Below are 21,273 nucleotides of genomic sequence, written 5' to 3'. Positions count from 1 at the left end.
CCCTCCCCTCCCCTCCCCTCCCTCCCCTCCCCCTCTCCCCGTCCCCCTCCCCCTCCAGCCCTCCCCTCCCCTCCCGTCTCCCTCTCCCCCCTCCTCGCACCGCTGAAGGCCTCTATGAGCGCGGTGTTGTCCACGTCGTACAGGTGCACGTGCATGTCGTCACACGCGGTCAGCAGCATGCGGCTGTCTGCGTGTGTGTGTGTGGGGGGATTCGAGGGGGGAGAGGGATGAGGAGGGCGAGGGTGAAGGTGCGGGGCACGGTTGCAAAGATTGGTACAGAGAAGTGTAGCGAAGTAGACAGCAGGGGGAGGGGGGGTTGCAAGCATGTTTGGAAAAGCGGGGGGATGCAGAGAACAGTGAAGTGTCCGCTGCTCTGCTGTTGTACAGCTAATACCCCCCCTGCGTGGCTCCCGCACCCGCGTGGCTACCCCTCTACCTCGCCCCCTCCGTCGCCCATGCATTCAGTCCCACAGGCCACAACCACCCCACCGCCCCCACTGCCTGGCTACACCCTCACTCCTGAATTCATCATGACTGCAACCCATCCCTTCCCCGTCGTGGGCTTTGCTTGTCGCGTCCGCGTGCCTGTCTTGTGCTGTTGTGCGCGCCACCGAGCCCGGGCGGCGACATTTATCGCCGGCGCCGCTCGCCCTGCTGCTCCACGGCGCCTCGGCCCACATCCCATAACTCATAAGTACTATCGCTTACAACTAACGCCTCTGCCTGCACTCCGCTCGTTTTCATTGGTTTTGGTTTAGTTTGGGCTGGTATTTACAACCCCACCCCCTACCGCCCCTACCGCCGCCCACCCCGCACCTGCTGTGAAGGTGAGACTGCGCACGGGCTTGTGGTGTCCACCGCACCGCCCCAGCAGCTTCTGACTGGCCAGGTCCCACACCGCCACCGAGCCGTCCATGCAGCCCGCAGCCAGCTTGGTGCCGTCGGGGCTGCGCGAGGGGTGGGGGTTATGTTCATGTTTGGTTAAGAAGCGAAGGCGTAGCCAGGTGCAGTGGTATAGCAGAGGCGTTGGTAGGGGTGACGGAAAGGGGTGACGGTGCAAAGCACACGCAGTCACAAGCACACACACACACGGGATCTTCCTCCCCGCCACCCGCGCAGCCCCGACCTCCCCCCGCCCACCAACCCGCCCACACACACGTGCCCTTACACACACACACACACACACAGAGATACAAACTCGCCCACACACACACACACTCGTACACGCCCCCCCCCACACACACATACACACAAACTCGTACACGCCCCCCCCCACACACACGTACACGCCCCCGCCCCGCCCACACACACACACGCACGCACCTGTAGGCGGCGCTCAGCACGAACTGCTCGCGCTTGCCGGCCTTGGACTCGGTGGGGGCCTGTGGGGGTGTGGGGGTGAGGGGCGGGGGGCAGCTCATTCAGCCACGTCAGTGGGGGTTCGCACGATACGGCGGGTCGGTGGACTCCGGCCTGTGTTACGAGCCTGCGGGGGATAGCGCGTTGTCGTGGGGCTCAGCTGGTGACGCGGCCGGCGGCACGCGTCGGCGCCCCGGCATGATGGCCTGCCCGCCGGCCCGCCGGCGAAGAACTGGAGCTGACCCCAACTGCGAAGGTGTTGTGGAATGCTGGGGACTGCAGCTGCGGCCTATCGTGGCCTGCCGTGGTGAGCCGGCTAACCGGATGCACCCTCATGGGCATGCGGGCATGTGCGGCTGCCGGATGTCGCCCTGACCGGCCCCGCTTCCCCGCCACACACACGCGTGATGGCCCCGCCACTTCGTCCCCCCACCCCTCCCTCCTTGCTGGCTATCCAGCCGATGACTTGGCTAGGTAGCGCCCTAGCTAGTTAGCTGTGTGGCTTGACGGCTCACCGAGGGTGCCGCCAGCTCGCCGACGTTCTCCGTTTGGCCCTCGCCGATGCGCCAGAGCACCACTGTGTTGCGGGTGCCCCCCGACACGGCGAGGTCGATGTACTCCATTTGGGGCCCAAACGCCACCGTCCAGGTTTCCGTGGGCGCCATTTCGATGACGGAAATGTTGTTGAGGTGGTCATTCACGTCCCAGACGCGTATGAGCGAGTCCAACGCGCTGGAGGCGGCAAATTGCCCTGACCCATGCGCCGCGACCGAGATCACGCCCAGGCCCTGGCCCTCCACTTTGTACGCCTCGGTTAACCCATGATCGGTGACGTCCCAGCGCTTGACGGACTCGTCCACGGAGCCGGTGAAGAGAGATTGCGTGCCTGGAATCCAGCTCACCGTCCAGACGCCCTCATCGTGCGCTATCGTATCGTATTGCTTTGTTAGACGTGTCATGGCGGTTTCAGCGTGCCGAATGCGGTTCAGTTGAAAGAAAGGATTTTGGCGCGGGCTAACTGTTTCTCCCGCTGCGCAGAGCGGTCTTTGAATTGCTACAGTTTGTTCAGTTCAGATGTGTCTGCGAAAGAAGCGCTCTGCTGTTCAGTTGGAGACTTGACGGCATGCTGCGTGCACTGCGATGCATACTGGGAGCCCCCTTCGGCTCCCTTCACGAGTGCACAGGGCTCTTTGCTCCCCGTGGTGCCTGACGGTTGCTAGCAGCCATCGGCGTGCGCAGTTATAGTAATGTGTATCATAAGGACGACATGCGGTGCTGTGCATACGCGCGGCTACGTGCAGTCGCGGGATGACGTGTTGTGGGCATCAGCCCGCTCAAGGCCACAACCAAGTGTGGGGCAGCGTTGGCAAGGGCACAGGTGGGGATGAGGGTGGCGCGTGGGCGCGTGGCCGATGCAGCATGCAACATTAATCTGGGCGCAGGGCTCGTTGCAGGGCTGGTCTTGTTGCAGGGCTGGGTGCAGGGCTGGTGAGCCCCGGCATTCAGCGGCAGGGGTTCATCGGCACGCGTCCGGGGTGTGGACATGCCAAGGGATGAGAGCGGCGGTTAGTCGTGGAGTTTCCTGGCTTTGATAATTGATACTGCAGGAGGGGTGCTGCGGGGGCGGTCTGTGCTGTTGCGATGTGCTGGCTGGGCTGGCGGACGGTTGGCGGGTGGTGCCGGAGGCACCGGAATCCGCGACGGGCAATAGCACCAACCTGGAGACACCAGCGTCACCGGCACCTAGCAGCACATGTGCGGGAGGGAGGGAGGGAGGGAGGAAAGCACGGTGTAACAAACAGTGGCAGGGAGAGTGGCAGACGCACGCTGGGCCACATATCACGGCATCTCAGTCGATGTGGGGTCATGGCAAGCAGCTCAGCGGGGCGAGAGACTGGGGGCACATGAGAGGGTAGGAAGCCGTGGTAAGCTCAGGGGTTTATCAGGGCCATAGGACCGGGCGGGCAATGGGCGTGCAGCGGGGCGGGGGACGGGGACGGAGGTTTCGGGCCACGAGCGGGCTGCATGAGCGGCCCTCGATTGCTTGGTTTAAGGCCCCCCGGCTTGCGGCGCTTATCCACTGTTTTTTACTTACAACCTTATATCCTGTAAGCAACGCTTTGTATACAAAGTACCAAGCAAAAGAATGCCGTTCGAAAATCTCTTCACGCGGTTGAGCCCCGAGCTGATCTGTCACGTAGCCAACTGCATGCACCCCAACTATGCAGCAACTGCCTTCAAGCTCACCTGCAAAGATGTCGCCCAGGCAGTGCGGGAGCAGTTCACGACCATCCAGCTGCGTGGCGAGCCGCGCTCGCTGAGGTCGTTTCGTTCTCGTTCAATCATGATAGCAATAGCGGAGCAACCCTGGCCCGGAGCCGCCTTCGTGGCGCATTGGGGCCGTCCCGAGCCCTGGTGCGCGCTGCCCCGCTGGCAGCGCCACCGGCTGCTGTGCCTGGCCGCGTCCAGCCACCACGCACCCAGCCTGGATGCGGCCCTGGCGCACTGCGGGATGGATATCCAGGCAGACGCTCTGGCATCCGCCATAATTGCTGGTGACCTGGCGGCGTGCCGGCGGCTGCACGAGGCTGAGGGCTGCCGCTTTGACTGCGAGGTCGTCGCGGCAGCGGCTGGTGTTGCCGGCAGCCTGCCTGCGTGCGAATGGCTTGCTGAGACAGCAACTTCCGCTCTTTCCAACCTCCTTCCAGAGCTGTGCTACGCCGGGCATGTAGACGTGTTTGAGTGGGCGCTTCAACAGATAGGCATCCTATACCAGGACGGCGACATGGGTGAGGACGGCGTACTGCTGGGGGCCGCTGCGGCAGCCGGGCGAGTGGAGCTGCTGCAGAATCTGGCCAACCGCTTTCGCCTTAATTTAAAGCGTCAGCATCACAGGCCCACTGTGCTGTCGCATGTAGCGTCCGGCTGCCCGCTGGAGGTGCTACAGCAATACTACGAGCCCTGGGGAAATCGATTGCTGTGGACAGCCTGGCAGAAGCGGCAGCTCCTGATGGCGGCGGCGGCCAGCCCCACGCCCGACTGGGCCGCCAAATGCGAGTGGCTGTGGGCTCAGTGGGGTGGGGCGGTCGAGGGCTTAGATGTTGACATCAGCCCTTTCTATGAACCACGTAGGCAGTGGATGGCTGATGTCATGAGTCGCCCCGACTTTCCTCAGCGGCTGCAGCTGCTGGCGTCTTACGGCCTGCGGAACATGATAGGTAGGAGTGCGCCTGAGGCGGCCGGCACCATTGGCAGCACTGCCGCGGTGGAGTTCTGTCTTGACCAGCTGCCTGCTCTGCTGCGGCAGCAGGCGGTGCCGGCCGCTGGCGGTGGGCCGGCGGCGGCAGCAGGCGGACCGGTGCCGGTGGCAGAGCAGCAGCAGGTGGCAGAGGATGCGGCGGCCCAGCAGCAGCATGTGGCATCATTGATGCTCATCGCAGAAGCGGCAGCCAAGCACGGCCGCGTGCCCGTGCTGCGGCTGCTGCGAGAGCGTGGCTACATCTTCCCGCCTGACAGCCTTGAGTGCGTGCTGACAAGCTTGGACATGAGCTTTGACGGCCTCACATCTCTGCGCTACCTGCTTCTGGAGGAGCCCGGTGCTGTGGAGCAGGGCGGTGCTGATGAGGACTGGTCGTCCCTGTTTCGAAACGCAGCAAGGAGTGTTGCTGACCTGCCACTGCTGCAGCACCTGCACCAGCGGGTGTGTAAAGCTTGGGATCTATGCTCTTTGCTGCTCTTGTGCGCATGACCGCCATGTTGTTTCTAGTGGACCCGTATTGACACATGAGCTGCTGCTCTTGTGCGCATGACCGCCATGTTGTTTCTAGTTGACCCGTATTGACACATGAGTTCAACTGTAGTCTATTCCCGTTTGTGCCATACTCGCAGTACGCTTCAGACTGTGAAACGGCCACGGACCTGGCGGTGGTGGCGCAGGGATGCAGTGTGGAGGCCCTGGAGTGGGTACTAGCAACGGAGGCAGCTGCTGGTCGGGCGCCAGAGGTGTGTGGGTGGATTTGTGGATGGGCAAGAGCAGAAAAGCGTCTAATTGACAAGAAAGGGTGGTTCTCCCCCTCTTATCAATAGGCCTTACCAAGAAAATCAAGCTTACCTGACTTGCAGATGTCAGCTTGGTGCCATGGCCCTTTGACGCCGGCTGGCTGCCTTTGCCCCACCGCATGTTTTCTGCCGCCCGCTGCAGCCGCTGTCCTGCGTTGAGTTCCTGGAGGTGCTGTATAGTGGCAACTGGGCGGCGGCGGACTGGCTGGTGCGCCACGGCCTGGTGGCGGCGTCCAAACAGGAGGTCTTTGAGCAGCTGATACTCGAGTGCTGTGATAGCAACCTCATACCTGAGCTGCGATGGGTCATGCGTAGTATGGGTGGCGGGCAGGAGGTCCACGCACAGGACCACCACCAGATGCCACCTGTGGAGTGGACGCCCGATCTGCTTGCAGCCCTTCATCAGGTGTCCAACCAGTACAGACTGGGTGTGTGGCATGACACCCCAGCGCGCACAGAATGGCTGCTGGCGCTGGTTGCCACAGCCGAGGAGGCGCTGGGCGGGGTCACTGAGAGCGGCTAGACGCGGTATGGTGGCAGGTCATGGCTGGAATGCAGAATTGTGGAAGGGTCTTCCAAGCAGGGTGCTACCGACACGTTGACACCTGCTGGTGGCAGGGCTGCTGCTGTGGGGCTTGTTGAGGCTGGCAGGGATAGCACACGGGGTGGGGCTTGTCATTGCAGCTCTGGCGTCCAACAGCCGGCGGGCCGGCCTTGTTGCAGTGTCCTGGAATCCTCTCCAGGGCGGGGCGTGCGGTGCAGGCAGGAGGCCACTGGATGGCTGAGCTGCAGTCGATTGAGGTGCAGGGAGGCAGGCAGGCAGGCAGGCAGGCATTGCGGAACGTGTTTCATGTTTGGGGGGGGGGGGGTTTCTTGCTGGGGGATTCATCAGGGGGCTCGGGGGTTGCGTACTGTCGTGTCCGGCAACAACAAGACATTCGCGGGAAATGTGTTTCACGTTGCGGTTGTTGTAACTGTGTCCGGCAACGGATAAGGTAGTGGGTAAGGGGTTTCGAGTTGCATGCAGTGCTGGCACCTGGCAGTGAGCTGCATTGCTGTCAACGACTTAGGTCATGCAGCCTGTTATATAGAGGTTATGCAGCCTGTTATGAAGACGTGGGCTCCTTTGGTCAAGTAAGCTGGTGGAAGGTACGGACTTGCAGAAATAGCCCAGGAAGATCCCGGATGTGCTTGCATATTGTTTACTGGGCCGTTTCATACCCGCGCTCATGCCTTCGTGCAAATCACGAGATTGAGCTCTGAATCAAAAGCATGAATGAGGCACCTCGGCTTGTGTTTACGTGAGTCTGCCAGCATCTCGGGAGTGGCCGGGGCATCCCGGAGGTGGGGGGCGGGAAGCATGCGTGTACGTGGGCCACACCCAGGAAGCGCCATACCGCAGCGCGTCGAAGTGCGGCCGCTTGCAGTGCTCTGCAGAGGGGCTGCACCCTGCTTAGTGCAGCGCTTAAAAGTGTCCCAGTTCGCGAGAGCCGAAACGAGCTGTCGAATGCGCCGGATCCGGCCCAGAGTTCCCTTTCTCCCTGTGCCTGAGTTGCTGCGAGCTTGTGCATGTGAAATGCATAAATGTAGCAGGTCTAGACGTTCCCGATCTCAGTTTACAGTGCTATGCCGCGAAACCGCGGTTTTGACCTGTTAGCACCGTGGGTCGCGACTACCGAGCAGACCTCGCGCCCTGCAGCTTTGACCGGGCAGTCCTTTTTGGGGCATCCTAGGATATCTCAAGCTTACTGACACTGCCTCGCGAGCCTCGCGGGCGCCGCGCAACGTGAGCGGCGATGGCGGATTCGAGGCAGGTCGCGGGAGGCTCGCGGCCCCAGCGCGGCGCGGCCGCGAAAGCCAGCCAGGCGATCTCAAGTATGTATAGGGGCGCGAGCCAGCCGGATGGGGCGCCGGCCGAGGGCGCGGCAGCTGAGAGCGGACGGCCGTCACTCAGCCCAGACCGCCCGTCACTCACGCGCGCGGGTCGGCCGGCCGCGGCCTTGCCGAGCCCTCGCGCCGCGGACGGCGCCGCAGCTCCTGCAGCAACAGCTCGAAAACTACGCAGCAACGCCCCAGGCCTTGCAACAGCCCCAGGCCTTGCAACAGGCCGCGCAAACGCAGCCTCGAACACAAGCGGGGCAACGACGCAGCAACTTCCATCGGCCACGAACTCCCAGCAACATCCGCAGCAGCACCACCAGGCTGGCCCGGAGCCCTCGGCGAGCGCTGAGATGGGCCCTGCAGCCGGGACCGCGCTCAACGCAAACGCCGAGAAGTTCGGCGGGTGCTGCACCTGCGGCTCCACCAATCGCAACTGGGGCTACATCCACGCCGACGGAAAGTACAGCTGCCACGGCTGCTGCTATCGCAACAAGGCGGAGAACGGCTTCTATGGGCCGCTGGGCACACGCTCTCGCGCCGAACTTGACGCAACGTGCGGCTCTCGCGCCTGTGCGGAGTGCGGCACCCGCAACGCGCACTCCTGGCGGGGCCACAAGATGGTGAGGCAGGGGCGGGGCGGGCCCTTGGCGGGGCGTGGTGGTGCGGGAGGGGAGGGGAAGGGGAGGGAGAGGGGCGGGATGGCGGGGAGGTGATGGGAGGCAGAAGGCGAGGAGGACAGGAGGAAAGGGGCGGGGGCGGGCGCAGGGGCGAAGGCGTGCGTGCACAGGGGCTCAGCTTTGAGGCATCTAGGGGCACACGTGTATGTGCACACTGGGCGGCATGTCGTTGGGAGATGGAGAGCGCATGGGCGGGTGCTCTCGGCACGGTCTCCCGCCTGCCGCACACATACACGCACATGCATGCGCGCGCACACAACCCGACCCACATGGCCGCCACCATGTCAGCCGCAAGGTGGCGCGATGTGGGTTGACCCGGCATCCCTTGCGCGGGGCTTCCAAACCATCTGCCTGCAACCCGACCGTTGCACTGCGGCCCCCACCGCCGCCTTCCTTTCCTCTGTCGAAGTCCTTACCTGATCTCCTAACTTGATCTCCTAACCCGAACCCACATCCCTGCCATCCCTCTGCACCTCAACAGACGCCTGGCCAGATGGTTTGCAACGCCTGCCACATGCGCTGGAAGCGAACCGGCACCTACGACCGCCCGGCGGCGGCGCCACGCAGCAAGCCCGGCGGCGGCAGCGGCGGCGGCGGCAGGCGCCGAACTGCCGGCGGCGGTCGCGGTGCCGGCGGCGCGGCCGGCGGTGGCGGGCGCGGGCGCGCCCGCGCCAAGCACCGGCAGCAGCAGCAGCAGGAGGAGGAGGAGGAGGAGGAAGAGGAGGAGGAGGCGAAGCGCGGAGGGGGCGGCAGCACTGACGGCTCTACTGCAAGCAGCAGCGGCAGTAGCAGCAGCAGCAGCGACGATGACGGCAACGGCGACAGTAGCAGCAGCGGCGATGAAGAGGAGGATGGCAGTGGCAGCAGTAGCAGCGACGGCAGCGCCAGCAGCGGTGGCGGTAGCGACACCGGCACTGACGACGATGGCGAGGATGATGCGGGCACTAGCGATAGCGGTACCCGAGCGGCAGCTGCCGCCGCGCCGCCTCCGGCCCGCCGCCGCCCGCCGCCCGCCGCCACACGCGCCGCCGCCAGAGCCGAAGCCGCCGCTGGGGCTGCTGGCGGCAGCGGTGGGCGCGCCCCTGCGCCAACACCACCAACTCCAACGGCGGGGGCGGCGGCGCTAGAAGGAACCGAGCATGCGGCGACTGCGTCCGCGAGACCGCCACGGACGCCGTCGCCTCGGGCCGCCGCGGCGGCTGCCGCGCCCAATGAGCCATCACCATCGCTGCAGCCAGCCATCATCAGCAGCCCAGACGCAGCGGTAGCGGCAGCGGATGCACCGGCCGCCGCCGCCGGCCCCAGCGGCGGCGGCGATGGCGCAGGAGGAAGCGGGGCTGGCAGCGCCCCTCCTCCCCGCGTACCCACACCCACCACCACGCCCGCCAAGCCTCCGCCCACTGCTATCACAGCCGCCGCCACTCATGATGCTGCTCTTCTTTCAACCCCAACACCACCACCGCCGCAGCCGCAGGCTGCAGCGCAGCTGGCGGCGCCGGCGGCGCCAGCGGCGGCGGTACCGCAACCGTTCGTGGGCTCCTGCTGCGGCGCGTGTGGCGCCACGCGAAGCGTGCGGTGGTACGCCCACAAGGCCGACGCCACCGGGCTCCTCAAGACCTGCCAGGGCTGCTACGACAGGCAGCGCCGCCACGGCGCCTACCCGCCGCCGCCAAACGAGGAGGCGGCGGCGGCCGCCGCCGCAGAGCGGCGCGCCGCCGCCGCTGCCGCCGCGGCGGGCGCGGTGGCCGGCGGCGCGGTGGGTACGGCACCGGCGGGCGCAGCGGGCACGGCGGCACGGCAGGGGCTAGGGAATGGCGGTGGCGGCAGTGGCGGTGGTTTGGTGCAGGTGGGGCGGGCACGGCCGGCCAAGTCGACAATGACTCCGGCGGCGGCAACGGCAGGGGCTGCTTTCGGCAAATCAGCGGCGGGGCAAGGGAACGGTGCACTGCCGGTGGTGCCGCTGCTGGCGCCGGGACCGTCGCGGCCGGCTGTTTTCCGTACAGCCCTGATGGCTGGCGGCGGCGGCGGCGGCGCCGCCGCCGCAAGCAAGGTGCCAGCAAGCACCGCCGCGTACCTCACCCCCACAAAAACAACCGCCACTGCTGCGCCGCCCGCCGCAAGCGCCGCCGCCGGCCGCAGCGGCGGCGCCGCCGCTACCTTGAACGCTGCAGCCTCAGCAGCGGAGGTTGCGGCGGAGGCAGCTGCCGACGCGGCTGCAGCAGCGGCCGCCGGAGGCGGCGGCGGCGGCAGGCGGCGCTGCTCGGTGTGCGGATCGGCTGGGACATCGAAGGGCTGGCGCACACACAAGCTGGATCCAGGGCTGGGGCCCACGTGCCGAAGCTGCTACGACGCCTTCCGCGTTCACCAGTCATACAACGTACGGCGCGACGCCGCCGCCGCCACCGCCCGCCGCAGCAGCGGCGGCGGCAGTGGCGGCGGCGGCGGAAGCAGTGGCGGCGGCGGCGCCCTGGCGGCGCCGTCGACGCCCACACCACTGGCGGCGGCGCTGCGCCGCCAGCACCTGGCGTCGCCGCTGGCCTCGCCCTTGGGCTCGCCGCCATCACTATTGTCGGCGCCGCCAGGCGGCGGCGGCGCTGCCGGCGGCACCGCCGGCGCCGCGGCTGCTCCGCAGCAGCCCGTTCTTAGCGGCCGCATGCCGCCGCTGGAGAGCCGCGTGTGTGCGGTGTGCGGCGCCACCGGCTGTAGCGCCTGGCGGCAGCACGTGTTCCGGCCGGGGCAGGTCACGTGCCGCGGCTGCCACGAGCGCTTCCGCAGCCACGGGTTCTACGTGCCTCCCCTCAGCGCCCCGCGGCAGCAGCAGCAGCAGCAGCAGCAGCATCTGCCGCAGACGAACGGCGCTGGCAGTAGCGGTGGTGGCAGCGGTAATGGTGGTGGTGGCGGCGCCGCCGGGGGTGCCGCATTGGGGGCGAAGCGGGGAAGGGCAGAGCCACAGCCGGCGGCTACTGCGGCGGGGGCGGCGGCGGGTGGCGCAAAGCGGCCCCGCGTGACTGCCGCCGATATCAGTGCGGCGGCGGCCGAGGCGGCGGCGGCTGTAGCAGCTGCGGCGGCAGCGGCGGCGGCGCGCCTGCGTCCGGGTGACTATGTCGTGCCGCTGCGCCACGCGCCCAAGGCTGTCGCTGCTATCGCCTCCGCCACTGGTGGCGCTGCGGCGGCGGCGCAGCAGCCGCAGCCGCAGCTGCAGCCGCAGCCGCCGATGCTACTGCGCGTGCAGACCGTTGGCCGCCGCGGCGTTGCCGTCGTGTTGGGTCGCGACGGGTCGCGCATTCGCGTGCGCGCCGACCACCTCGCCCCATGGCAGCCGCCGCCGCCGTCAGCGGCGGCGCCGGCGGCACCGCCGCCGCCGGCATACATCCGCGACCCGTTGTCGGAGCGGCGCGCCGCCGCGCGCGCCATGGCGGCGGCGACCGGTGGCGACGGCGCCGCCGCCGCCGCCAGCGTCACGTGCTGCGAGGTGTGTGCCTCGCCGCACGGCGCGGCCAGCATGCTGCTGTGCGACGGCTGTGACACGGGCTGGCACACCCGCTGCCTCACGCCGCCGCTGACCGTCGTCCCCGCCGGCTCCTGGCTCTGCCGTGACTGCTCCCAGCTGCTACTGCTGCTACAGCCGCGGCAGCAGCAGCAGCAGCAGCAGCCTTCGGCGGCCCGCCGCGCGCAGCAGGGGGCAGGCAGGCGTGCGGCAGCTGCGCTGCCGCCGGCTGAGGAGGAGGAGTGGTGGGACGAGGAGGAGGATGGGGAGAGGATGGAGGTGGGGGAGGAGGGAGACATGGATCTGGAAGACTATGACGGCTGGGAGTGGGACTGGGAGGAGGAGGAAGAGGAGGAAGGAGCGGGCGAGGACGGCTGTGGGGAGCAACGGGAGGAGCCGGTGCCGCTGCCATCTGCAGGACAGGCGCAGAGGCAGCAGCAGCAGCAGCAGCAGCACAGGCAGCAGCTGCTGCAGGAGCGGGTGTGGGAGCGCCCTCAGCGGTTGCTGCAGCAGTCGCAGCCTCAGCCGCTGCCGCTACCGCTGCCGCAGGCGGGCGGCGCCCGATCAGCAGCACCGCAGCAGCAGCAGCAGCCGGCGGGTGCGGCCCTGGCGCCTATGTGGGTGGCGGCGGCGGTGGCGGGCGCAGCAGCAGCACCCGCAGGGGTGCCACCGCGGGCTGTAGCAGCAGGCTCCGGCGCGCCATCTGGGTCGGGGGCTGCAGCGGCAGTAGCAGCAGGCGCGCCGCCGCCGCCGCCACCGCCACTGCTGGTCGGCCGCCGCGCCAAGCTACTGCAGCAGCAGCAAACACAACAGCAGCAGCAGGCGCAGCAGCAGCAGGCGCAAGTCACCAGCCCTGCCGGAGTGCGGCCAACACACCCCCACCTTCACGCCCCGCCCCTTCAACCCCAGTCCCCGCCCCACAACCCCCACTACCACCGCCAACAACAACAGCAGCAGCAGCGCCCCCTCGCCCCCCACAGCCCGAAACAGGCGCCGCCACCGCCGCTGCACCAAGTGCTACAGCCACCGCCGCCGCACCACCCACCACTACAACCGCAGCAGCAGCAGCAGCAGCAGCAGCTACAGCCGCCCCTGCTACAGCCGCCGGCTGCTGCGCTGCTGCCTGAGGGGCAGGCGGTGTCGGGTGGCGTGACGGCGGGCGAGGTGGAGCGGCTGGGGCGGGAGGCGGCGGCGCTGGGGGCGGCGCTGCAGGAGGCGTGCAGGGTGGGTGACTGGGGCGGGCGGGGGCACACGTGTGGGGTCATGTGTGGGGTTGACACGTATGGTATGCGTGGGCGGTGCATCATTTGCATGCATCGTTTGTTTTTTCGAGTGAGTTCGTCACCCAGATGTTCGTCACCCAGATGTTCTAGAGGCAGGTGTTTCTGTGGTTGTGGCCCCAGCATCGCTTTTTCGGTGTCATCCGCTCCCAGCTTCAATCCCACCACCCAAACCTCGGTCCAAACACACTTCCGCCCCCCGCCCTCCCCAACCCCCAACAAATAATTTATGCATTGCTCCCCTCCCGCCCCGCAGCGGCTGGCGGAGTTGGAGGACGTGCACGGACTGCGGCTGTTGGCGCCCTGGGACCCGCAGCAGCAGCAGCAGCAGGCGGCTGTAGCAGCACAGCAGGACAGGGGCTCCGCTGCTGCTACTGCCGCCGCCGAGGGCGGCGGCGGCGGCGGTGGACAGCCGTCGCAATCGCCGCAGTCGCAGCCGCTGCCTCTGTCTCAGTCGCCGCTGCGGGCGGCGTATGAGGCGCTGTGCGGGCGGGAGCCCGAGCTGCGGGTGAGTGGGCTGGGGGTGTAGGGTGGTGGCGCTTGTTGCTTGTGGTGCTTTAATTTGTGTGAACGACTTTTACCCGTTTACCCGAGGTAGCCTGGCTCACCTCACGGGCATCCAAAATTTCGCACACCCGTACAGGCCCGGCTGCTGGCGGATGTGGCGCTGCGCTGGATAGAGGTGCGTGTGTGTGTGTGTGTGTGTGTGTGTGTGTGCATGTGCGTGTGTGTGCATGTGCGTGTGTGTGCATGTGCGTGTGTGTGTGTGTGTGTGTGTGTGTGTGTGTGTGTGCGCGCCCTGCTGCCTATGCCCCACGCCCGTGCCTATGCCATTCTTTCTCCACCACCCCAATCCCAATCAACCGCACACACCCGGCCCCGCCCCACCCCACCCCGCCCCATCCTCCCTCCCCATCTGCCGCCCCCCCCCCATATCAAAACACACGCAGGCCGAGCTGTGGTCCAGCCCTCTGGCTCTGGTGCTGGGCACGTACGCGGTGGGGGTGCTGGGCATCGACCGCATCGGGCCGCTGCCGGAGCTGCTGACGGGGCGCGAGGCGGACGCCCGGAGGCAGGTGAGGAGCGGGGGGAGGGGGTTAGGAGGGAAGGGGAGAGGGAGAGGGAGAGGGAGAGGGAGAGGGAGAGGGAGAGGGAGAGGGAGAGGAAGAGGAAGAGGGAGAGGGAGAGGGAGAGAGGAGGGGGCAGGCCCGCTGAAGGCTTGGGCTGCCGGCGCTGACTGCAATCGCACAACGCACTGCGCCCAAACGACCCGCGGGCATGGCTGTGCCTTGCCTTGATCCTGCAAGGTTTGCGGCAGTTGGGGCAGTTGAGGATTGAAAGACTGCCGATGCCCGAGACGCGATCACACGCAGCACGCCACGCAGCGGCCTCACTTGCCTCGGTGCTTCCCCATCCCCCCTCCCCCTCCTCCTTCCCCCTGGCTTTTCCTCTCCGCTTTCCCCTTTCCCAGTGGGCTCTGGACATGGCCCGGCGTGGCGTGTACGAGAGGCACCTTGCTGTAGCAGACGTGGCTGTAGCTGACGTGGCAGCTGCTGCAGCCGGAGGTGCTGGAGGGGCGGCAGCAGCAGCGGCCGCTGCTGCCGCTGCTACGGCCGACGTCAGCGCGGCGGCTGTAGCTCGCTTCCACCAGGTGCGGTGCGGGGTGGCGGTCGGGTGGACTGGGCGGGTGGGTGGACGGGAGTGTGTGTGTGGGGGGGGGAGCGGGCGCACACATGCATGGCGTGAGCGAGTGCCCCCGGACGGACGTGCGTTGCCCTCCACGGGTGGCCTCACAACACGTATGCAATATGTTTCCGTCTGCGACTTCCCCTCCCATCCAATTCGCTCACCAAACCGACACGATGCCCCAGACAAACCCACCCTTCACACACGGGGGTTGCTCTTGGTCACACGTCGTGTCACACAATCTGCGTTTCCCCTATCTCGTGTTTCCGAACACAGGTGGTGGCCCACTGTGCGGAGAGCCTGGCGGCGCACATGCTGGGGCAGCCGCCGCCGCCGCCCCTGCCGCCGCCAAACCAGCAAGCGCCCCCACTGGCGGCGCCGCCACCGCCGCCACCACTGGCCCTGCTTCCGCCGCCACCACTGCCGCCGCCAGGCCATTATTACACACCGTACGGCGGCCCGCCGCCGCCGCCGCATCTCGCGTTGCCTGCGCCGCCAGCGGCGGTGCCGCCGCCGCCACCCCCGCACCATTACCAACAACAGCAGCAGCAGCAGCAGCCGTATCCGGCGGCCGGCGGCTATGGCTGGTCGGCAGGCCCTGCCGGCGGGCAACCTCCTGCACAAGCGCTGGGGCCTGTGGGTGGGCAGCAGCAGCAGCAGCACCCACACCCACAGCCGCACTCAACCGCGTTTGCTTACCAGTACCCACACCCACACCCACACCAGCAGCAGCAGCAACACGCCGTGGCAATGAGGCGCAGTATCACCAGCAGTGCCGGCGCTGGTGGCGGCGGCATGGCGGCGGCGGCGGCGGCAGAGCCTCACCACCACTCGCCGCCGCCGCCGCCGCCGCCTCCAGGACCTCCTCACGTGCACTTGGAGCCGCCATACGCACCGCCCCGCCATCACCACCAAAACCACCCACACATGCAGCATCCGCAGCCGCTGCTACAGCCGCAGCCGCCGCCGCAGCAGCAGCAGCAACAGCCGCCGCACCCTGCCGGTTCCGGTCCATGGTCGCATTGGATGCCGCCGCCGTCACGCCCACCGCAGCAGCCGCCGCCGCATCCGCACGAGGGCGATCAAACGCCTGAGCCCTGGTGGCGGCAGCAACAGCCCCACCCGCCGCCGCCGCAGCAGCAGCCGCAGCAGCCGCAGCAGCCACAGCAGCTGTACCGGCCGCAGCCAACCTACGCCCGCCCGCCCACGTTGCCGCCGACGTTGCCGCCACAGCAGCAGCCGCCACAGCCGCAGCCACAGCCTCCGCAGCAGCAGCAGCAGCCGCTGCCGCTACTTCCACTGCCTCCACCGCCGCCGCCGCCTGCTTCGGCGGGTCCAGACGTGCCGGCGGCCTCGCCGCCGCCGCTCCTGCCGCCGCCACCGCCACCACCCCAGCAGGCGCCTGCGGCAGCACTCGTTGCCGCGGCTCCCGCTGTGGCGCCCGCTGCGGCTCCCGCTCCAGCTGCTCCCGCTGCGGGCCCCGCTGTGGCGGCTGCTCCCGCTACGGCTGCTGCTCCGCCATCGTCCCTGGCTACGCCATCTCAGCAGGCGCCTGCTCCGCCGCCGCCGGCGTCTGCGGCCGTGGCGGCTCTTGCCTCCCCGCGGTCCACACAGCGGCTCATGGGCGGCAGCACCTACCTGCTGCTGGGCAGCGGCGCCGGAGGCGGAGGAGGAGGAGGAGGAGGAGGCGGCGGAGGCGGAGGCGGAGGCGGAGGAGGAGGCGGAGGCGGAGGAGCTGGAGGCGGTGGTGAAGGCGCCGGGTCGCTGGCGGTTTCCGGGAGCGCGGCGGCGGATGCGTTGCTTCAGGCTCGGTCGGCGCGGGAGGAGGGGCCGCAGGCACCTCCGCGGATGGGGCAGCTACAGCCGCCGCCCAACCTCGCGGTTTGGGAGGATGTGGGAGGTGCAGTTTGGGAGGATGAGGCAGCTGGAGGAGAGACGACGACAGAGGGTCGCCAGGCCGCCGGCCGGGTGGTGAGGCAGGTGGCGCGGCAGGGAGAGCAAGGCGCGGAGGCAGCCGCCGTGGCGGAGGCAGCAGAGGCGGAGGCAGAGGTTGCGAAGGCGGAGGCGGAGGTGGAGGCGGCCGAAGCCAAAGCCGGAGCTGCTGATGCGGAGGACGAGACGGCGGAGGCCGCGGCAGTGGCGTCAGGTGGAACCTCAGCCGCAGCGGAGTTGTCGCCGGCCCGCTCACAGCCCCTGGCCCTGGCGCTGCCGTTGCCGTCGCCGCTGTGCCCGCAGCACCAGCTGTTGCAGGAGCAGCAGGAACAGACGCCGCCAGCTCTTGACTCGCCACCCGCCCAAGAAGAAAAAGCAGATGTGTCCGCCGTGCATGCTGGACCGCCGGCGGCAGCTGCGGGGCAGCAGCAGCTACAGCCTGTGCAGCAGGCACAACAGCAGCTGCTGCCCATGCCGCCGCCGCTGAGGCTGCACTTGCAACCATCACCTCCTCCTCACCAGCAGCCGCGGGAGCAGGAGCATGCGGAGCAGCAGCACAAGCAGCAGCAGCAGCAGCAGCAGCAGCAGCCTCAATTTACAGCGGGCGGCGGCTTGGCGGCCATTCTTGCGCCCCTCACCCGCTCCCTCGCCGCCGCCGCCACCGCCGCCACCGCCGCCCCAGCGGTGGCGGCCGCTGCCGCAGTGCCTGCGGCGGGCCCCGGCGGCGGCACTGGGCCAGCAGGCCAAGCAGATGGGGCGGCGGAAGCAGAGGCAGCGGTGGAGGCGGCGGAAGCGGAGGCGACAGTAAAGGTGGAGGCGGCCGAGGGAATGGAGACAGCGGAGGCGGCAGAGGCAGTGGCGCAGGCTGGTGTCGTGGTGCCGCCACCGCCGCGGCCGTTGCCGCCGCCGCCGTCACCGCGGCCGCCGCCGCCGCTGCCGCCGCCGCCTCTGGCAGCAACTTCCACTGCCGCAGCAGTCGGCCTCGGGACCGTCTCGGTCAATGACGGCGCTGCCCCTGACCCCGTAGCTGCTACGGCTACTGCTGGCGGCAGCGGCGGCGGCGGCGGCAGCCCCCAACAGCAGGGCACGCCAGAGATCCACCGGAGCAGTAGCAGCAGTAGCAGCCATGGCCGGGTGCCGTCCCCTGGCGGCTCCGCAGTAGCAGCAGCCCTGGTGATGCGTCCTAGCAGCGACCAGCGGCGAGACCCGCGCAGCAGTAGCAGCAGCGGCGGCAGTAGCGGCGGCAGCGGCGGCGGCGCTGGCGGCACATCCGGCGGCGGCGGTTGCGGCGTGATAGTGGCGGTGGAGGCGACAGGTGCTGCTAACGGTATGGAGCTGCCGCTGCGAGCCGGCAGTAGCAGCATGATGTCGGAGCAGCAGCAGCTACTGCCGCCGCCGCCGCCTCAGCCGCACCCTGGAATGCAGCAGGCCTCAGGTGGGCAGCCGCCGCCGGCTGTAGCACCTGCTGCGGCGCCGGAGACGGAACCAGCGGCGGCGGCCGCTGCAGCAGTGGGTTCTTCTGCGGCGGTGGCGGCGGCGACTCAGATGCCGCCGTCGTCGCCCGAGCCGCAGCAGCAGCAGCCGCAGCCCGAGCGGCCGCAGCAGCAGCAGCAGCAGGCGCTGCTACTGCCGCCGCACCAGCCGCCGCCACTTCCCCCATTCACGGCGCCGCCGCCGCCACTGCCGCCGCCGGTTGCCGTGAGCAGTGACATGGGCGGCATTCCGGTGGTGGCGGCGCCGCCACGAGGCGCGACGGGCGGCCGAGGCGCCGCCGCCGTCGGCGCCGCCGGCATCAGCCGCGGCGGCGGCTGGTCCGCCTTCGGCACGCCCTTCGCGGCAGCAGCCCGCGGCGGCGGTGGTGGCGGCGGCGACGCCGGTGCCGTCAGCATGGCGCCGGCCTTTCCGCCGCCGCCTCTACAGTCTGGGTCGACGGCGCCGGGGAGCTACGGTGACAGCTGGCGGGACGGGGGTTCATTTTCGCAGCAGGGCCCGGATCAACAGCACCGTCGCGAAGCGCAACCGGCGGGGCCGCCGCCACCGCACGCCGCCGTGCCCACCTTTTCCGCGGCTGGTCCGGAGCAGCAGCAGCAGCTGCAGTGGCAGCAGCTGCAGCGGCAGCAGTCGGGCACTGCTGTTGCTGGGGGCTTTACACGCACGGGGTCATCATCAGCAGCAGCAGCGGCCGCCACCCCACCGCCGTCGTACCCTCACTCCTACCCGTACCCACCACACGGCCCCCAGCCGCCGCCGCCACTGCACCCCCACCCCCACCCGCACCCCCACCCACAGCCCCCGCCGCCACAGGCAGGGTCCAGCAGCTACAGCAGCTACAGCAGTCACCCCCACCACCAGCCGCCGCCGCCGCAGCAGCAGCAGCTACTGCCGCCGCCCCGGCCTCTGCAGCTCCTGCCGCCGCCGTTGCCGCCGCCGCCCCAGCCGCCGCCGCCGTCCTCCTCCCGGGACGCTGCAGCGGGACAGCAGCCGTACGGCGGGTCACCTCATCATCACCCGCAGGCCCCCGGCGGCGCCACCGGCGCCATGGGCTCCTACGGCGGCGGACCTGCTACCGGCACACCAAGCCAGCAGCCGGGCTCAGCAGCCGGCGGCGGCTACGGACCCGCCGCCAGCGGAACGACACCGCAGCAACACCACAACGGCGGTTCAGGACCCTACGGCCCCGGTGCTGCTGGTGCTGGTGCTGGTGCTGCTTCCTATGGCCCCCCCGGCGGCTATGGTACTAACATCGTCGCCGCCGGCCCGAGCTATGGCCCCGGCTACGGCGGCCCCAGCAGCATCAGCTACCACCACCCTGCCCATCCCCATCCCCACCCCCACCACCCGTACCCGTACCCTCATCCGTACCCTCACCCGTCGGCGGCTGCCGCCGCCGACACCGCCCCATCCCACACCCCTCAGTTCCACCACCACGCCTCCCTTCACCACCACGCCGCCGCCGCCGCCGCCGCCAGCCGCGCTTCGCACGTGCGCGCCGCCGCCGCCGCCGCGCTGCGCGCCGTCACGGCGGCAGCGCTGCGGCTGGCGTTCCTGGCGGGCGCCGCCGGCAACGGCCGCCTGGCGCTACGGCTGGCGCCGCCGGGGCACTCGCTGCCGCCGCTGCCGCCGCGCGAGCTGGCGTCGCTGTTTGCGTCCGCCACGTTGCAGGCCATGGCGGCGCGGGAGGGACGAGGAGGGAAAGAGGGAGGAGAGGGAAGGGGTGGAGCGACAGGGGTTGGTGGCGGCGCGGCGGCAAACACGCCACACCTGGTCCGCGTGGGCGGCGGCGCTGCGGCTGCTGCTGCTGCTGCTGGCGGTGGCAGTAGCGGCAGTAGCAGCAGCAGCTCGGCGCCGCCGCAGCCGCAGCCGTTGTTCCGAGCGAGTGAGTGGCTTCTGCCGGGTGCGGCCGTGGCCGCCGCGACCGCAGCAGCCGAGACGGAGATGGAGGCTCGGCTAGAATTGCGGCGGCTGGGGTACGACGACAACGCCGGTTCCGGTTGCGGTGCTGGGTCTGGTTCTGCTGGCGGCGGCGGCGGCGACGGCGGCCGGAAACGGGCCCTGCCGGCCGCTGACGAGGACGGCGGTGACGGCGACGGCAGGCAGCGGAGGTGGGCGCCGCGGCCGCGACTGGACCCGCCGCCGGTGCAGACGCAAGGCGGCGCTGACGGTGATGAGGGTGCTGCTGCGGATGCCGCGGAGGAGGCGGCGGCGGCAGCGGATGCCGCAGCGAGAGTGGCGGAGGGCGGCGGCGGCACGGGAGGAGGAGGAGGAGGGCAACGGGCGGGTACGACCGCCGCTGGCCGTGCCGGCGGCAGCGGCGGCAGCGGCAGCGGCGGGATTAGTGGGTCGCTGCGGGTCGGCGGCGGCGGCGGCTGTGCGGTGCTGTGGGTGCTTGCGCCGGGCGTGGTGAGCCGGGAGGCGAGGTACCGAGTGCCGCCGCAGCAGCAGCAGCAGCAGCAGCCGCACCCCGCGGCGTCAGCGGCGGCGGCGATGGGGCTGCAGCCGCAGCAGCAGCCGCAGGGGGGCGGCGGCGGCAGCTGGAGTGTGGAGGAGGTGCCGCTAGTGCCTGTGGACCTGGTGGGGTCGCTCCTGTGATGCATGATGATGAGCGGCTGAGTGAGTGCTGTGTAGTTGAGTGCGTGAGTGCGGCAGGGTGTTGCTTCCAGACGCAGGGCGGTGGCGTGATGTAATAAGTGTGTGGGTGTGGGTGTAAGTGTGAGTGGGTATGGGTGTGTGGGTGTGAGTGTGGGTGTGGGTGTGGGTGTGGGTGAGCGGGAACACCGCCATGTGACAGGACGGAGGGGGGCGAGACGAATGCGTGGGGCAGGAAGAGGCAGGGTGAAGTGCCACGAGGGCAGCAGGATGGTACGTACTGCGACACGCGGGCTCAGGAAGAGATGCAGGCGGCTATAACTGATAAAACAACAAATATGCTCGATGCTTTGAGGTACCGCATCCAATTGCTTGTGGTCGTGTGCGCGTGCACGTGTGTGAGAGAGTGTGTGCTATGGGCGGGTGGCAGGAGGAGCACCAGCAGCAGGCTGCATGTGCTACAGCGCAGGATGAAGCAAGGGCGACATTGATTATTATTGCTTTTGATGGATTGTTGCGAGTTAATGAGGAGGCGAGGCGAGGGGGAGTAGGGAGGAAGCAGTAATACTGGAGCAATGCTGTGGTACCGCTGCCGTACTGGGGCCCCTGGGGCTATGGCAAACTCCTGTTGAGGACATGGCAGGGTTGTTTGCGCCTTTCGCCGAAAGTGACCCGGCAGTGTAAGGACAGCAATGAACCGCAGGAATAAGGAAGGGGAGGCGAGGGGAGATAGACGATCCGACGACGGAAGGAGGCCGAGCGGTGGGGGAAACGTGCCGAGTTCAGGAATCTCAGCCCACGGACGGACCCCGCGGGTCATCATCGC

At 68.7% G+C, this 21,273-nt stretch overlaps 3 protein-coding genes across 3 annotated transcripts in view; 2 read left to right on the top strand and 1 right to left on the bottom strand.

The window, feature by feature from the left end:
* CHLRE_11g468377v5 (uncharacterized protein) overlaps nt 1–2,428 on the bottom strand; it is a 4,366-nt gene extending 1,938 nt beyond the window's left edge. The window contains exons 1-4 of the mRNA XM_043067575.1: nt 1,875–2,428; nt 1,324–1,382; nt 817–947; nt 101–187 (exon numbers count right to left, since the gene is read on the bottom strand). Of these exons, the coding sequence (XP_042919580.1) occupies nt 101–187; nt 817–947; nt 1,324–1,382; nt 1,875–2,318 (721 nt within the window). The 5' untranslated portion in view covers nt 2,319–2,428. The remainder of the gene's footprint in view (nt 1–100; nt 188–816; nt 948–1,323; nt 1,383–1,874) is intronic.
* A 1,020-nt stretch (nt 2,429–3,448) lies between these two features.
* CHLRE_11g468374v5 (uncharacterized protein) lies at nt 3,449–6,675 on the top strand. The gene is made up of 3 exons (XM_043067574.1): nt 3,449–5,059; nt 5,248–5,361; nt 5,561–6,675. The coding sequence occupies exons 1-3, from the start codon at nt 3,506–3,508 to the stop codon at nt 5,939–5,941; spliced, it is 2,049 nt and encodes a 682-aa protein (XP_042919579.1). The 5' UTR covers nt 3,449–3,505; the 3' UTR covers nt 5,942–6,675.
* A 235-nt stretch (nt 6,676–6,910) lies between these two features.
* Nucleotides 6,911–21,143, top strand: CHLRE_11g468371v5 (uncharacterized protein). The gene is made up of 8 exons (XM_043067573.1): nt 6,911–7,919; nt 8,458–11,448; nt 11,584–12,687; nt 13,000–13,251; nt 13,387–13,425; nt 13,694–13,819; nt 14,215–14,394; nt 14,706–21,143. Exons 1-8 carry the CDS (start codon nt 7,215–7,217, stop codon nt 20,448–20,450), a joined length of 11,142 nt encoding a protein of 3,713 aa, XP_042919578.1. The 5' UTR covers nt 6,911–7,214; the 3' UTR covers nt 20,451–21,143.
* Nucleotides 21,144–21,273: the final 130 nt, after the last annotated feature.

Source organism: Chlamydomonas reinhardtii, chromosome 11, assembly GCF_000002595.2.
Source record: "Chlamydomonas reinhardtii strain CC-503 cw92 mt+ chromosome 11, whole genome shotgun sequence".
In the NCBI taxonomy this organism is placed as follows: domain Eukaryota; kingdom Viridiplantae; phylum Chlorophyta; class Chlorophyceae; order Chlamydomonadales; family Chlamydomonadaceae; genus Chlamydomonas; species Chlamydomonas reinhardtii.
This window is presented reverse-complemented; position numbering and strand designations above follow the sequence as displayed.